At 32.9% G+C, this 17910-nt stretch overlaps 2 protein-coding genes across 4 annotated transcripts in view; both read right to left on the bottom strand.

The window, feature by feature from the left end:
- Positions 1-17910, bottom strand: part of LOC131663390 (rhodopsin-like) — an 833111-nt gene that overhangs the window by 689705 nt on the left and 125496 nt on the right. The window contains exon 1 of one of the 3 annotated variants that reach the window (XM_058933794.1): positions 13980-14108. The exons of the other annotated variants lie outside the window; for them this stretch is intronic. The gene's annotated coding sequence lies outside the window, so the exon portion shown is untranslated. Of the gene's footprint in view, positions 1-13979; positions 14109-17910 lie in introns of those variants that run through there. 3 annotated transcript variants of the gene reach the window in all.
- LOC131663540 (uncharacterized) lies at positions 2242-3189 on the bottom strand. Its single transcript, XM_058934008.1, has one exon. It carries the CDS (start codon positions 3187-3189, stop codon positions 2242-2244), a length of 948 nt encoding a protein of 315 aa, XP_058789991.1.

Raw genomic sequence — 17910 nt, 5'->3', positions numbered from 1 at the left:
TTTCCGTTAGGGAGTAGAGTTGCAGCAATACCAGTATAAGCCATTGTACATACTTCTATATTTTTAGATGTTAGTAAATCATACATTGTTTCATACACATACGTTTTCCCTGATCCTCCCGGTCCCTCCATGAAAATACAACGGGGTCCACTATAATTTTCATCATGTACAGCATTGCTAACTAAATCAACTATTTCTTTCTGCAAAGGGTTTAGGTTATTATACTTTACATTCCCCCTATCAGCCATTTCTATTAATGAGAAATGTTCTCGAACGTGAACTGAGTTTCGCAATAGTGGTGGCATTGAAGGAAAATCTTCTAAACTTCTACCTTCATCGTTTAATATTCTATTAATATCTGCATACGCCATTTGATAAGCTAAATCTTTCTCCCGTGTTCTAGAAAAATCTTCTGACAATGCGTCTTGAAAAGTCATCCATAATTCTTCTGGTTTAGTCGGCTGACAATGTATTAAAATCCGAACGAACAAGCAACGAAGTCTTTGCGGCATCATCCACTGCACTCCTTCATTCATTGTTCTATTCCATTCATCATCGTTTTCAATTAAACCTAAAGCTAAGCAAGCTGCACTGAAAGTTGGATGTATGGCGTTATCAACTGTTCTTAAATGCTCAAAACTTTCCGCACCTTTAACATGCAATAGCAATAATCTTAAATGAAATAATTCTAATTGAGCTGGATTGACAGAATACATTCTACCGATTGTATTGAAATGTTTTTTTCTAAGCTGCCACTCTGTAACAGTGACATCATTTATTTTAGTTTTCTTATGTGTAAAATGAGATGGAATTTCACTGTAATAATACTGTCTCGCTGATTCATCATCTCTATTTAATTGAAAGAAATCTAATAGCAAACTACTGGTTTTTTGTAATATTTTTAAATTTAATTTGTAACGGTCCTATTTATGAGCTGTTATTAAATCACTGCAACTAGTCTAACGTATTAATCTGTTTAGTCAAAACAATACATTAAGCGACCTCACTGTTTACGCGACTGTATACAAATAAGAGTCGAGTCAAAACAAATAGCGTGACGTCACAAATAATAGACATAGATATAATGAATCATAATATTGAGAAAAATATGTTAATTATAGATAATTTGAATATAACAAAGTATCAATTATATAGATTTTAACATACAGATTCACAATATCTTATTCAATCATAAATTTATAACGAATATCGATATGTAAAGTTAATTTATTTATTAACATATGAAATATTAGAAAAATATAAATAATTTATATGTAAAATGAATAAGTATAGAACATGAGTAAGAATTGGTTTCATTAATAACAGCTAAATAACAACTGTTATTAATAAATAAACAACTAATAATTTATTTAAACAATAAGCGATATATAGAACGAAAATATTAAGTTAATACTTGATAATGACAATTTTATGATTTAGAAATCTTATATAATTAACCTAATAATCGCATATTAAAATTAAAAGAAAACCGTTACAAATATGAAAAATTAGTCATAATTCAAATGTTATTAATTAATTTAAATAATTAATTTTGGAAAATACTTCCAAAATTAATTAACTATAAAGTTATATGAAATTTTAATAATTTTCTATTGTAAATAATGTAATATCACGTTAATTAACTTTATTAGTTAATAACTTTTGACGACACTATTGGCGATAATTATATATTGTATAAAATCAACAAATAAGTAGTTCTGTAAAATTTACATGTGTAAAAAACTTAATATTAATGGTTATTTACTTGTAAATGAAGAAAAATCATTTCTCAAAATTCGCGAATGTCTCTCGAATTTTCGATGAAATCTCTCCTGCAATAATAAGCGGGAAAATCTGTGTATAAATAGGCCCACCTTTGCACAGGCTAGATTCATTCACTTCTAGCCTTGCAAAGTGAGCGCATGAGTTTGAATAAACTTGGATCAACACCTAAGTTCTTTCTCTCATTGTGATTTACTAAGCAAGATTAACCTTTCCTTATAATTTGAGCTCGACTTATAGAACATCTCGCGCTATAAGAAACTTGGGCCGAATTATATCCTATCCAAGAAAGACTTTAGCTCTGCTTATGGGACAACTCGCACCATAAGAAACTAGGGCATTGTCTGACTTTCCTCGATATTTTACAATTACTTATATATATTTGAGTTACTTATTTATTATATTTATTTCATTTATTTATATTCTTGAAATTAGAGTAAAATCAACGGAAACAAATTCTTACTCATTAGCTAAACTACGAGAGTTCAAATTATTTTTATTTATAAGTGATACGAACATCACAAATTCATAAACTGATTCAGAAAAATATATATTTTGTTCATTTGGTAAATGTACAGGTAATCTCATAATGGAATGACTTTTATCTTGTAAAGTTTTGCTAAGCATGCGCCAACACGCTTCAACAGGTCCAACGTAGCGTGCATCAAGAAATTGACAGATTTCATTATGTATGACCACAGTTCCATTTTCAGAATTTTGAATTACAACTGTTGCTGCATCATGGCCTTTATAAATGTATTTATATAAGTATTTTACAGCGCAAATGCTTGATACAGCTTCAACGTTAATATGACAATCAAATAATTCTAATAATATTGCACAATAAGGTACCACCCAACGATTATCTACTTCGTGATTATTTGTTTTATTGACAGTAACGCCATCATTTCGTCTTCGATAGTGTGGATAACCATTTTCATCCAAGGTTATTTCGTTTTGAAATTGCTTTGGAAAATTTTTTGAGCATTTTCCATCCTTCATGCACCAGTCTCCACAGGGCCCATGTGTCATGTGATTTATCACAAGGTCTTGCAGGTGTGGGTTTTCGGATTTATTAGGAATTTCTGCGGATATAAATTTGTCTATAATTTCTGCAGTAGTCCATTTATGTCCTCTTGCTAGAGTTATTAGTAAATGCATGTGCGGTAAGCCTCTTTTTTGAAATTCAATAACGTATACATGAGCTGCTACTTCTCCAAATAATTTTTTCTTTATGACTAAGTCAAGCAAACGTTTTTTTTTCAAATTAAATAAACGTGCAACAAGATCAGGCCTGTCACATGCTTGTTGACCAGGTAAAAGGTTTTCTTGTATTTCAACCCAATTGGGATTACACGTCATAGTTAGAAAAATATCAGGTTTTCCTTTTTCATTTACTAAGGCCATTGCGTCTTGATAACATTATTGCATATATCGTGGTGATCCTATGAAAGTCGATGGAAGAATGACAGATTTACCAACTTGACCATTTACAGTATCAGCAGAGTTTTGCATGTAATTACTGACACCTTTATATGTATCTGCTCGCAATTCTTTTTGGTGATCTTTACAGTACTGAATTCGGTCTTTTTCAATTTTTACATAACTATCAACAGACCATTGTTGAAATAATCGTCGACCCAAAATAAATGGGTTAAATTCATTGGCCGTTATTGTCATTCTATATTTGTGATATGCCATGCGAGTTACACGTCTGTTGCTATTATCTTTTTGTTGTAAATTTCTAAACCATCCTGATGAACCATACGGATAAAATAATGGATATATCCACGGCTCAACATTGGGATCCATCATACTTACGCATTGTAATGATTTCGTATTTTTATTTCTAATAGTTACATATGATTCTGGGATTTCGCCATCAGCTGTCGTAGCAAATATCGCAGCTACTTCATTAACTCTCTGAAAATTATACCTTCCCTTATCTTGCCCTGGTTTCAAAGAAAAAAGTAATTGTAATTCTGGTTGAGACTGGTTAGTTTCGTTAAATAATGCTTGCTGATATTCAATTTATTGTCTCATCATATGATAAGATTGCGCGAAAGCATTATTTTCTCGAATTATTCTATCTAAAGTAAAGTTAAGATCTTGATCCAAATTTGAAAATGTGTTCATTCGATAATTGACAGCCTCCTCTTGATCAACAATGAAAAGCTGACCATAAGATGGATTTTCATCATCACACGGATACAATGATGTATTGATTTGATAATAAACTTGTCCTTGAACTTTAAATAGATATGGACCTGGTCGACGTGATTGAAAATTAACCAAGTTAGCATTAAAAGACGCAAAAGATAATGAATTATTATATGCTCTGATATGTTCAAAAAATAGAACAGATTTGCGGTGTTCTCCTTTTAGTAATAACTGAAGTTCTTCAGGAAATTCTAATAATGGATCTAAAGAAACTGATCCATGACCACAACAGTCATTGAACGACAATCCTTTACCCTTTACTTTCTCATCTTTGAAATGTGTTGGACTACTGGGATAAATTGAAAACAACAATCACCTTTTATTAAATATGAATATATATATAAGTGAGACTATGCAAATGCTTTGCTCTAAAGATATGCAAACTCTATTAATTATAAATTAAGTCACAAATAAAAGATAATACAAAACGAACAAGAAGAAAGTAGCAGAGCTCCGAGTCGACGAAGGGATATAGCTGTAATGCAGAGCACGTTAGATGAGCAGTGCTGCACAGTGAAGATGGCGTGGTAGGCTCCCGCGCACATGCGCACAGTATTCCGAACACTCCCTCCAGTGTACGCATATGCGCGTGAGCACAAGCAGCTCACTTAGGTCCGTTGGTTTCCGCGTCTGCAAATAATCAAAGACATTCTCGAGCATAGTCAGTTATTAATTATATTATCTCTAATAGCTCTAAAAGAATCGAAAGGAAGAGGTTTTGTAAATATATCTGCTAAATTTTCTTTAGATGGTACCCAAACCAATTTAACCTTTCCTTCAGTTACACACTGTTTAATGTAGTCACCATGTACTTTGGACAATTTAATTTTAGTTCCTGTTTTCTCTCTATTCTCTAGATTAACAATTATTTCCTTAACCGAATCATCAAAATTCTTTAATTTATGATTTCCTTCCTTTTGTGTGCAGCTAATTGAGGACTTATTATTGCATCTTATAATTATAGGGTACATAGTTTTTCCTAACATGTCTCTAAGCGCCTTATCTAATGAGATCATTTCTTGACATGCTTCGCTCATTGCGTAATATTCAGCATGACATGTCGAGAGATTGATTACACTTTGTTTGTGGCTTCTCCACATAACGGAGTCTCCGAATAGTCGTGCAACCATTCCACTTGTTGAAGATGAATCAGCATTGTCTTTAAAACTTGCATCTGTAAATACTTCTAAGTTTTCAGTGACTCCTCTATATATTAGTCCTAGATCAGAACTTCCTCTAAGATATCGCATGATCCTCTTTACATCGATCCAATCCTCTATGGTGGGGTTTGATTGTTTTCTAGCTAGTAAATTTACAGCAAAAGCAATGTCAGGTCTTGTGACATTTACAAGATACATCAAGCTGCCTATTGCTTCCCTATAAGGAAATTCTGGTTTTTCCAGTTGTTCCGTTTTCTCCATATTTTTATTGTTTCTAGCTTTGACTTGTCTAGTTATCATCGGTGTGTTTTATGGTTTGCTTTCATTCATATTGAATCTCTCTAATACCTTTTTCGTATATTTGCTTTGACTTAACATTATTTGTTTAGCTTCTCTGTCTCTAGTGATTTGAATACTTAAGTATTCTTTGGGTTCTCCTAATTCTTTCATTTTAAATACAGAGCTTGAGTGTCTCTTAACTTCATTAATCTTGTTAGAATTATTCCCTGCTAAAAGTGTATCATCTACATATAAAATAAGTAATATCATTACGCCATTCTTTCTGTATGTAAATAAACAAGGTTCATTTATATCTCTCTGTAAACCTAATTTTTCTACCTCAGTTGAGAACCTTTGATTCCATTTCTTAGGACTTATTTTCAAGCCGTATATAGCTTTATGTAATTTACAAACTCTATTTTCTTTCGTGTGTTTATCTAACATTACTCCATCTGGTATTTCCATGTATATTTCTTCCTCTAGTTTGCCATTTAAGAATGCAGTTTTCACATCCAGTTGACATACTTCCAGATCTAATTTATTTATTATAGCGAATGCAGCTCTGATTATAGACAGCCTAGATACAGGTGCATACGTTTCTCTTAGTTCGTATTCATTGGTGTCTTTAAATCCTCTAACTACTAGCCTAGCTTTAAATGTTGTTTTTCCTTCTGAATCAATTTTTCTTTTAAGTACCCATCTACTGTCTATTATGTTGGCTCTATTGCCTTTCTGATTCATCGAAGGTCTCTCTACTATACTCCATACATTATTTTCGCGCATGGATTCTAACTCGTCGTTTATTGCTTTAGTCCAGTTCATTTTATCTTTAGTCTCCATAGCTTCTTTATAATTGGTTGGGTCAGAGTTTAGCGTAGCCATCAAACAATAACATTTTTCATCTTCTCCCAATACTTCGGTTTCATTATATTGAGTTATAAAGGCAAAACTGTTATCTACTAGATTAGCCTTTCCTTCTGACATGGCTTTGTAGTCTCTTTTTATCTTGCTGCTTCGTTTAGGCTGCACTCTATTATGTTTTTCTGATATGTGATCAATTATTCTTTTTCTCTTGTTGGTTTTATTTGTCTCTAATTGTTTTCCTATGGATTCTGTGTCGTTTAATTGTTTTATTCTTTCCGAGTTACCGGAATTGAATATATCCATGGTCTCCTCAGGTGTTTCTTTATCATTGTCATTTGGAATAGAGTTTGAATCTTTATTACATTCTCTAGTAATTTCTTCATGTTTATCAATATTTTTATAAGTTAGTTTTTCCCGGAATTTCACATGTTTAGTAAGAATTAATTTTCCGGACTGAGGATGCCATAGTATATATCCATTACTGGTTTGTCCTACTAAGATTCCTTTTATAGCTTTTTCGGATAATTTGTTTTCAGATAATGGTTTCTTTGCATAAGCTATACATCCAAAACGCCTGATCTTTTCTAAATGATTTTTCTTATTAGGGGATATCTTATTCAAAGGAGTTTTGAATTCTATAGACGAATTTGGAGTTCTATTATATACATCTACAGCTACTTCCAGGGCTAAGTTCCATAAAGATTTTGGTAGTCCTGAATCTATCATTAAGGATCTTAATTTTTCTAATATAGTTCTGTTGAATCTTTCAGCAGTACCATTATGGGGAGGTGTATATGGATTCGAAAAATTTGACTCTAAATTTTCCTTTTTCATGACTTCTAGAAATTCTCCTCCTGTAAATTCCCTAGCGTTATCTGCTCTTATATAGCAAGCTCTCAAATTCTTACCTGTCAAATTCCTCATGGTATTTAAATAGTTTTCTAAGCATTCTCCTGCTTCAGATTTGTTTGTTATTGCATACGTTTTGGCAAATTTCGAAAAATCGTCTATGAAAGCTATTATATATTTCTTTCGACCAGGATAAGTAATTGTTTTAAATGGACCTATTATATCGGTGTGAGTTAGTTGAAGTGGATGATCGGCTCTAGTTCTTATTTCTTTAAAAGGTTGTTTACTCATTTTGGACATTGTGCATACTTCACAGTTTTTAATATTTTCATTAAATTTTACATTGCTAAGTTCTTTATTTATCTTTTGCAATTTTAATAGGTAATCATATGATGGGTGTCCTAGTCTTACATGCCACAACATCCCTTCATCTAACTCCTCTGAATATCTTTTCTCGAGTTCGAAAGACGTGAATAGATCATCCATTGGTTTTTCGTTCTTAAGGTCATCTAGCGAATAATTTTCGAAGTCTCTGTATTGGCTAAGTTTAGGTATAGATTCATTCGTAACTAACTCCCTCCCAACTTCTGAATCTATGTCTTTATTGTTTTCTGTTTCTACATTTTGTGGGTCTTTTGAAATATTTTCTAGCGTTATTAATCGTGCTCTACAATAATATTTATTGTATGTTTGCCTATCCGAGTTCTCTGTTTTATTCTTTACTTCTAATTGTATAAGCCAGTTTGGTTTCTTATAGTACCCGGTTAGAAAAGTAGATCCATCATTTTTATTGAATATTTTTAAATTTTTGTCATCTAGATATATACCAAATCCAGTATCGACAAATTTCCTAAGGGACATTAGATTTTCGGATATATCAGGGGCTGCTATAACATTGGATAGTCTAATGGTATGACCTTCATTGTTTAAGCTCTTTAGGTATAAGTCTCCTTTTCCGTCTATCTCGATATCAGCCGATTTGTTTTTATTCACACTTTTAATATAAGTTCCTGAACTTTTCTTAAAGTTTTGCAAGATGAAAGCTTTATTTGTAATATGTTCCGTGGCTCCGGAATCTAATAGGAAGGTTATTTTATTGTTTATTGTATCAATGTTATTCTTACCTTCAATAAGTGCTATTGCAGCGTTCGCCAGTTTCTGTTTATTTTTGTCTCCACTTGGGTAGTAGGTTCTGCTTGCGCCACGTTTGCCTACTCTACCGTTATTGCGACCTCTAGGGTTACGACTTTTGTTGTCTCTATTGTTATCGTAATAACCTTTGCCTCTTTTACTATTACCGTTACCTCTATTATATTTTCCCCTGTTACCTCTGTAATTAACTCTTCCTTTCGATTCTTTTGGCTCTCTATTGTTATTGTTATTGTTTGCAACATACTCTCCATCACGGTGCGACCCGTCTCCACGTGGACAGGTTCTGCCTGTGTGATGAGCAAAGTCTCTGCATATGTAGCAGAACCACAGCCCGTACTGGATCAGCGGGCAAGAGTCAGAGACGTGATCGACATTGAATCGATCACATCTAAAACACTTGCCCCCACCGCTGGGACCAGCACCGGCTGTGGCTGCAGCACCCGGTCTAGCCACGTTTGCTGACGCTCCCTTCGCAACGCCGGAACTTCGCAGATCGGCTTCGAGCTGTCGGATGAAATTTTTCATTTCTTCAAAGTTCATTCCTCTACCTTTGGTCTGTTTCGTAATTATATCCATTTCTCTGATCCGTGGATATGTATCTTTCACAGCTTTCATAAAGGCAGACGTTTTCTCTGCGTCAGTGAGGGGAATGGCTGTATCGCATAGTTCATATTCTCTAATAATTGAATCAAATTTATCTATGAATACTGAAACTTTATCCTGTTTATTTATTTTAATACTGTACAGTTCCTCTCTCACTTTAGCATCGTCTGTGTTTGCCTCTATTCTTCTGTGTTCTCTGATTTTCGTTAATATTTCTTTAGGGTCATTTATGTTAAGTATTATTTTGTGATAGTTTTCATCTAGATGATTTATTATAATGTCTCTAACTAATCTATTTCTTTTATCAACTTCTTCAACATCGAAGATTCTTTTGGGTCTAGTGTTTGAATCTATGACGTCTAATAATTCTTTTGCCGATAGTTCAGAGTTCAATCGATCCAACCATACATTGATATTAGCCTTGGACGTAAGGGTATAATCCCTTTTAAAAGATGCTTTGGATGTGGAGTTAGTACTCTCTATTGTTTTGGCTAATGTACCAAAGGTCTGGTTTATTTGGTTGCTAATATCGGTAGTAAGGTTGTTTCGGTTGATCTCTGGATACGTTGCATCAGGGTTAGTTACAATGTCTCGATCAGTTAATTCAGGAGCTCTAGTGTTATTATTATTAGATGTTGCATTGATATCAGGGACTAAAATTCTTTCGATGGAAAACGGATGGTTTCCACCACTTGATAAAGGCGAGGAGGTTATCACGCTAGTATTAGTACGGGCGTCTTTGTGTTTTGATCCTACCGTAAGTTTTTGGATCTCGAGTCGCTTTGACTCGAGTGAGGCGTCCATCATGAGTCTAGCCTCTTTGATGGCCTCGTTGATTTGAGGCCAGGCTTTGGCCTGTAGCTCGGCCACCTTTTCAGCAGAGGCCATTATGGACTCGAGTCGGGTGGCGAGGATAGTGTTAGGGTCTTCCCTGGGCGGTGCGTAGGCCGAGCCAGCCCTTGGAGGAGGTCGAAGGGGCACTATCATGCGGGGGTTACGAGTCCTCGCACTGGTTGTTGCGGTGGGTCGCAAGGAGTTCGATGGGACGACGAACTCGGGGCCCCGGTCGTCTGTTGTTGTATCAGAAGCGGATGATGCAGGGGTTGACGACAATGCGTCACTAGTAGCAGTTGAGGGTGCTAAGGAACAATATCTCCATTTAAACATTCGGTACTTAACTCTGATTAATCGCGGATCCGCACTCTATTACTCTAAGATTGTTCGATAGCTATCCAAGCTCTAGAACTTATTATATTTGTTGATATTTATGTATATACCTGTCTCATCCGCCTCCGTCTCCTGACCGACGACGCGGTCCCCCTCCATTGCCTCCCCCATCTCCTGATTAGCCTCGCTGTTCATCTATAAATAAAAATTGACCGAATGTTTCTTCTAACTGTTTATAAAAGGCGGGCTAACAATAGGCTTCTTTCTTATATCTGTCGGGTACATCCGACAAATACAGTCAGAAAGCCAACAATTAATTGCCCAATAAACCGGTACTGCTCCCGTGATCCCTCCTTTTCTATTGACCATACATAGCGCAAATTACTGGGGAGGGGCGATCGCTCACGTTTACAATACCAGGCTCATCACGCAATCAACCGTTAAAGTCGCAAGAGGTGTTGACTATACGTAGTGCAACAACCTCGACTTTATCAGGAGATATCACGAAATATGTATACAAAAATTTTTTTGTGGCTCTTAATATCTCTAAAACAGTAAACCATTCTTCTAAGAATTTAAACTAATTTTAAGAATTATAATTTGCAAGTACATACATAATTTAATATAATTATATATATATATATATATATATATATATATATATATATATATATAAGTGTTATATTTATAAGTATTAAATGTTGATATTATGTGTATTTAATTTTATTTTATATATGGTATTAGTTTTATTTTGATCTACATTAGCTTAATCGTAGTACATGTCATGTATGCAGGCAGTCCCATACCGGGTCACTGTCTGGTATTTGACAATTCACTCCAAAGTTGCAACGGACCTTAGGTTGTGTCACAAGTACCGTTGTGAACACACCTTAGTAGCGCGCGCGCTCACTACCTCTACTTTTTTTTTTCTTTTCCTCTAGCTGTTTGTTGCGCGCGCATTCTCTCTCGTTATACTATTCGTTTAGCTCATGCGCGATGCTACTCTTTTATCGCGCGCTTTCTTGCCGCCTCGTGTTTTAGCCGGGTGTCATGGCGTCGAGCCCTTTGTTCAACCGTCACTCATGATACCGACTCTCCATTGCGCTCAATTCACGAACAAGGCCATGTCACTCGCGAGAAATCCAATGTCACTGCTTCTCCGCGTTTACGTTGCTGCTTTTAACCTCGATCCGAGCTATGTCTTTACGCCACTGCACGATAAAACGCGACAGAAAAACCGCACCATTCTGCAACTTTATCAATGTCGCAAATTCACTCTAGAATTCCAGCCCTCTTATTAATTCGCTCTAATATGTTATTCCGTTTCTTTTCTAATGATTACGCGCTCGATATTTTTATTAGTCTACGACTGACTAAATGTTAAATAAAAAATATTCGTTCTTCGAGCATTTTGCGTATTCGGAATGCGACACTTTTCGTGTGCTTATTAGCTCACTTTGCTTTTGTTATTTATCGTGTGCTCGTGTTGCTCAGGTGAATACCCTTCAGCTCACATTAATAATTTTTAACATACCTCTATGATTCACAATTTTTCCTTTTGCTGCGCAGTGGAAGCGTGCTGGGCCCATAACCTGTTGGACTACTGGGATAAATTGAAAACAACAATCACCTTTTATTAAATATGAATATATATATAAGTGAGACTATACAAATGCTTTGCTCTAAAGATATGCAAACTCTATTAATTATAAATTAAGTCACAAATAAAAGATAATACAAAATGAACAAGAAGAAAGTAGCAGAGCTCCGAGTCGACGAAGGGATATAGCTGTAATGCAGAGCACGTTAGATGAGCAGTGCTGCACAGTGAAGATGGCGTGGTAGGCTCCCGCGCACATGCGCACAGTATTCCGAACAAAATGTAATGCATGACAATGTTTACACGGAATTTCTAATTTTCCTAGATAATCTGGTATAGTATTATTCTGTACATTTGTTTGTGTCGAACTATGCGTAGTCCTGTTGCTTTCATGGATAAGCTGTCGAGCTTGTTGCCGTCTGAATTTCTGACGTTCTGCTCTTTCTCGTCGACGATTCAACTGAAAAACCTCTTCTTCCTCTTGTGACCGATTTTTTTTTCTAGGCATAATATTTATATATGATTGTTCAATATATCATTATCAAAAAAAAGTAGATAATTTGTCAAGTAATATATGTATAAGACATAGAAATTAAATCATATTATTGAAAAATTACCGTAACCGTATGAAATACAAGGAAGAATTGAATTTATTGGAGAATCAACAATTGGAAAATTGGAATAAAAAAAGATTGACGTTTAAAAAATTGAGATCGTATAAAGCATTCGTAAAAAAATCTTATTTCATGTACTATATAGGTTCATTTTCGTATAATAGTTTTTATTTCGTATATTTTTCAATTTCGTATAAGACTTTTTATTTCGTATATTTTTCAATTTCGTATATTTCTAATTTCGTATGATTGTAATTTGTTTGTACGTGTATTTATCAAATCTTTGTTAATATCGTACGTTATAGTTACAAATATTTCCTGAAAAGTATTTAAATAATTTCAAATTGCTTTTAATAAATGTTACTTTTTTATTTAACTACTTTTGTTACATATAACATAAGATAATTATAATGAAAAAATACAGTATTGAAAATCTGTGCGTAGAATGATAATCCAATAACCAAAAATATGTAACCACTTTTGACTTAAAAATGGAATCCTGAAACAGAAAAAAATTATTTTATATTATATTTGTTTTTAAATCAAGTATTGCAATAATTTTCAGCCTTTTGATCACCCAAAATTGCTTTTTTTGACATGTAAAATTTATGTTTTTCTTATATATTTTTCAAAACTGAACCCGAATACGTTTTTTAAATTTACATAAATATACGTATTAAATGAAACACATTCGAATTACAACAAAATCTCAATTTGAAACTCAAAAGCCAAATTACGGCAGCATATAACCAAACAATTTGTCTTCTGCTCAGCTGCGGTGATAGCAAGAGAGAATGTGTGAATGAAAATGTTTAGATGTTTGTGTAGTTATCATGTCTTCTAAAATTACTTAGTTAATATTACTTTTGTTTCAAACTTATCGTGCGCTGAAGGAAGAAAAAAAATGTTTGAAAATAAATTCATTGTATATAGCACTGTAGTGTACTATTTATCACAGATTATTGATTTGAAATTTATACCCATGTTGTATCTCGCATAGTAAATTCTATTTCACTTTCTATACACTTGTTGTACGATACTTTTTTGACATAAACTATGTGCATACCACTTATATACATAATCAAGGCTAAGTAGTTGATATTACTTTTTTTTCAAACTTAGTATTTTTTACAAGTGGCCTTGATTATGTATATAAGTGGTATGCACATAGTTTATGTCAAAAAAGTATCGTACAACAAGTGTGTAGAAAGTGAAAATAGGGTGACCAAGATAAAATATTGGACTTGTTGTACGATACTTTTTTGACATAAACTATGTGCATACCATTTATATACATATCAAGGCTAAGTAGTTGATATGAGCAATTATATCAAACTATAGACAATGTAGAAAAAAAAATGAACTCGTTAACACCAAACTGATGAACTGGCTGCCAACTACGTTAGCAGCATGCTTTCTGGAAGAGTATTAAGCTAATCCATCACTTATTACAAGACCCAAATCGATTAATAAGTCTTAGAATTGAAAATATAATTGCACCACTTCTACATTAAATTGGATAGAAGTACGTAGAAACCATAAAAATTCATAAATATATTAAGTAATGGAAAATCCATAATCACTGGATAAAAATGAAAGTATCCATGTGTAGTCTTTTAAAATAGAGTATTGAATTATGTTTATTGCAATTAAAACTTCAAAATAGTATATAAAAAGATTCGAATTTACCTTTTTCTTAATAGCTTATGATTTTTTGAGGACTATCGACAATCATCTTAACAGCTTTTCCAAATAACTATAGTAGTAGGGTATTGAATAGCTTTGTCCACCAAAATAACCGGTATTGTTGAATTTTACCCAAATAAATTTATCAAACTATAGACAATCTGGAAAACAAAAATGAATTTGTAAATACCAAACTCATGACCTGTTTGAAAATTAGATTAACAGCAAGTTTTATCGATGAATTTGAAGCTTATCCATTTACTATATGGTTTTACAGTTACGACAGCAATTGCATATGTAAGAGGAATGACGAATCACCAAGGTGTTTATGTTACCTTTATACAAAAATTAATAAATAAATCTCTAAATTTCATCTAGAATTTTGTAATTGCCACATGAAATCAAACAAAAAAGAAATCACGGATCACCCACATGTTTATGTAACCTTTATATAACATTAATCAACTTTTTTACACATACGACAACTACAAAATTAAAAACGCTTGCCGAAAGAAAAACACTTACCTAATTTTTAGAAGACAAAATAATTTTGTACAGGGCAGCGAGCTCCTCAGTACTCAGTAGTTATTACAAACACATGTAAAACTGCAAACGCAATGCACCTAACTGGCAGATTGGCTGTTTGAACCAACATTCGCGATTCAACGATACTGCTGCGTCGCGTTGGTGGCAAAAAAAGAAACCCGACATACACCTGAAGATTCAAAAATTAACATTGGAAAATGTACGAATCAGGTATATAAAAAATGTTCCTCGGTTCTAAATCCCCAAAAACCACCTAAAATCGACAGAAGAAAACGTGCTGAATTTTTTAGAGTTTAAAAGTTATAGAAAATAGAAAAGTTGCTTAGTTTTTTTTTAATTCGATTACTAAACTTTAATTGTATGAAAAAATATGTTGTCAAGAGGGATTAATTAATAACGGCAGAGATAAAAATTGAGTTCCAAGAATATTTTAATGTATTTTGACCTGCTTAACACGAATCTGGGGCTTAAATCGTTCAAAAATTGATAAGTAATTATTTATAAACAATGTAATAGTTTAAACATTTATAAAAAGTTAATTGTTGGGTTTAGCAACATTTTTTTATTTTTCACACTTTCCTTATCTCTCATAAAAGACGTAAGTTTTTTCAGATTGAAAAAATCTCGAGTAGAAGTCGAGAAATTGTAATTTGAGCAGCCGCACTCGGGGCTCATACTTTTATTGATACACAAATAATAATATCTCGGCTTCTACTCGAGATTTTTTCAATCTGAAAAAACCTACGTCTTTTATGAGAGATAAGGAAAGTGTGAAAAATTAAAAAATATTGCTAAATCCAACAATTAACTTTTTATAAATGTTTAAACTATTACATTATTTATAAATAATTACTTATCTTATCGGTAGTAAAGAATTAATAATCGAATCACCATCAAAATTTTATTTAAACTGAAGTTCTCAATGAAATAGTAATCAAAAGCAGCTTTTTAATGATCAGTCCAATCCAATATATTATTGATACACAAAAATTAATCACATTAAAATTAGTAATTGATATAGGAATAAATTCAGATAAATGGTGATAGTACTGTACAATATGCTAAATGGAACTTTCATTCATTAATATCAATATTGCATGATTATATCTTTGTCCCACTAAATAAAAAAAAAATATGTTAGTATACGACAAAATTTGACATGTAGTCCAGTAAAAATAGGCCTGAAATGTTTTTGTCACATAAGTGGATGCATTTTTGATATATGGTAAATTGAGGTCGAAAAAGACGATTCTGAAATTTGCAGAGTTCTAGGTCCAGAGGTTCTAAGAGAAAATCACGTTTGAAATTTTTTTTCGCCTGTATCTCGCGAACGGCTGAACGTATGACAAAATAACATGCACCAATCGAAAGAGCGTGAAATTTTACATCAGAAACAATGTTTAACCCGACATCGATGAGTGTAAAATGTTGAGATAAAAAATAAATAAGAAACTTTACGTGAATATAAGGAGAAGGGGAAGGCTGGGGAAGGCGCGGTATAGTTTCGCTCTCCTCCGCCGCCTCTCCAAGCGTGCGCAGACAGTCGACGACACTCGGCAATCTTCGGCCTATAGCAGCCGAATAGGGGAAACGTGCATGTACGCGCGCTTGAATTCATTTTCGATATTTGATGGCCGGCGATGGAGCGGTGGTCGGAAACAAGTCTTATTATGATCTTTTAGGATTCTCTCTTTGCAACTAATCTAAAAAATACTCTCATCACTAGTACTTAAACGAATTAATTTAACGTAAGCCCCACCTCTTCTTAATAAACATATGTAACATCCATAACACTTAAACAACATGTGGCGATAGCCGAGGTAGCTAAAGCACAACATCACTTTTTATTTTCGTGGTAGCGGGTTCGAATCCCATTGAACATACTTTTTTTAAGCATTTTTTTTCTGTACATCCCTTTGATGGTATACTTATATTTTATATGTTTTAATTTTTGAAAAAAAATTACTTAAAAAGTTGTATTTCTATATTTAGCTGACTTGTACCTGAAAATTACTACAAAATTACATTTGCAATGTTTACTTAATTATCGTATATAAAATTTTCAGTCCTTGCAATGAGATAAGCATTGTTATTTGAACATGGATAAATATTTAACATATAAATATGTATTTGAAGCTTTTTTTATCAGTTTGATCAACTTTTAAAGAACAAAATGTGCATCGATATTAATCCTTTTTAATTTGAGAATAATTCATAAATAAATAATTTTGTACAAGGCTTTACATATTTTGGCTTTTTAACAATTAAAATGACGTTTCATTTCCAGCACGAGAAAAGCCAAAGGCCGGAGGCGGTGGTGGAGGGCCTCCCTCGCGCGCTTGGAAATACTGAAAGTCCGCGTTCAAATCGACGCGCTTCGCAAAAATCAGGCTTATCTCGCGAACTATTGCATCAAATTCGATCATTTTTTTTTTAATTTGGGGTAGCTTCAAAATTTATTGAGATTGGTTTAGTTGTAATTACTATATTTAGTGCCAATCGTTTATTATTAACTTAATTGAATTCATACATATCAGTGTATGTATAAATTCCAATTAATTATTACTTGCTATCCGTAAATATGGATAAGGATAAATAATAATCAATATATTTTCAATTATTAATAACAATATTTTAATTTATATGCATACGTAGGCTATAGTTTACATGATTTCTTATTTTCTAATCGTGCCTAGTTCTTTTCGGCGCAGACTCATTTATTTCGTTTTCATTGCATTCTTCATTCAACATTACATTATGATGATACAAAATATTTTCATATCAATAAGTTAAGCTTCGCCTAGCGTGTCTGACTGTATTTATTCTTTATTATTATTAATCTTTAAGTATTTTTAAGCATCATTTTATTGTACTATAATATCAAATGTGAACACACTTTAAGAAAGCTACTTATATTATTTATCTTATTCAAAAGATCACAAGTACATTATGATGATACAAAATATTTTCATATCAATAAGTTAAGCTTCGCCTAGCGTGTCTGACTGTATTTATTCTTTATTATTATTAATCTTTAAGTATTTTTAAGCATAATTTTAAATCAGTCATAAATTATTTAATATAAATTATGTTTATCGCTATGTAACTTTTATGTACTAACTAATTACATAAACTAATTAAATATCTTATTGTACTAATCATTCAGAATTATGAACAATATATTCACCTATCAGGTTTTATCTTTACATAAACTAATTAAACATCTTATTGTACTAATCATTGAGAATTATGAACAGTATATTCACCTATCAGGTTTTATCTATAACTTATTTCAGTAAAAAAAAGAAACTTTCAAAAATAATTTAAATAAATAGCATAGCTTCAAGTAAGCCCATTTTTACAAAATACTTTTATAGGAAACTTTGTC

The sequence above is a fragment of the Phymastichus coffea genome, unplaced genomic scaffold (assembly GCF_024137745.1).
Source record: "Phymastichus coffea isolate CEN01 unplaced genomic scaffold, Cenicafe_Pcof_1.1 PCOF00002, whole genome shotgun sequence".
NCBI classification, from domain to species: domain Eukaryota; kingdom Metazoa; phylum Arthropoda; class Insecta; order Hymenoptera; family Eulophidae; genus Phymastichus; species Phymastichus coffea.
Note: the sequence above shows the minus strand (reverse complement) of the source record. Positions and strands in the feature narration are given on the sequence as shown.

What these genes read in the sequence shown, in the direction of transcription:
- LOC131663540 (XM_058934008.1), bottom strand. Translation starts at nt 3,189, where the DNA reads ATGGCCTTAGTAAATGAAAAAGGAAAACCTGATATTTTTCTAACTATG.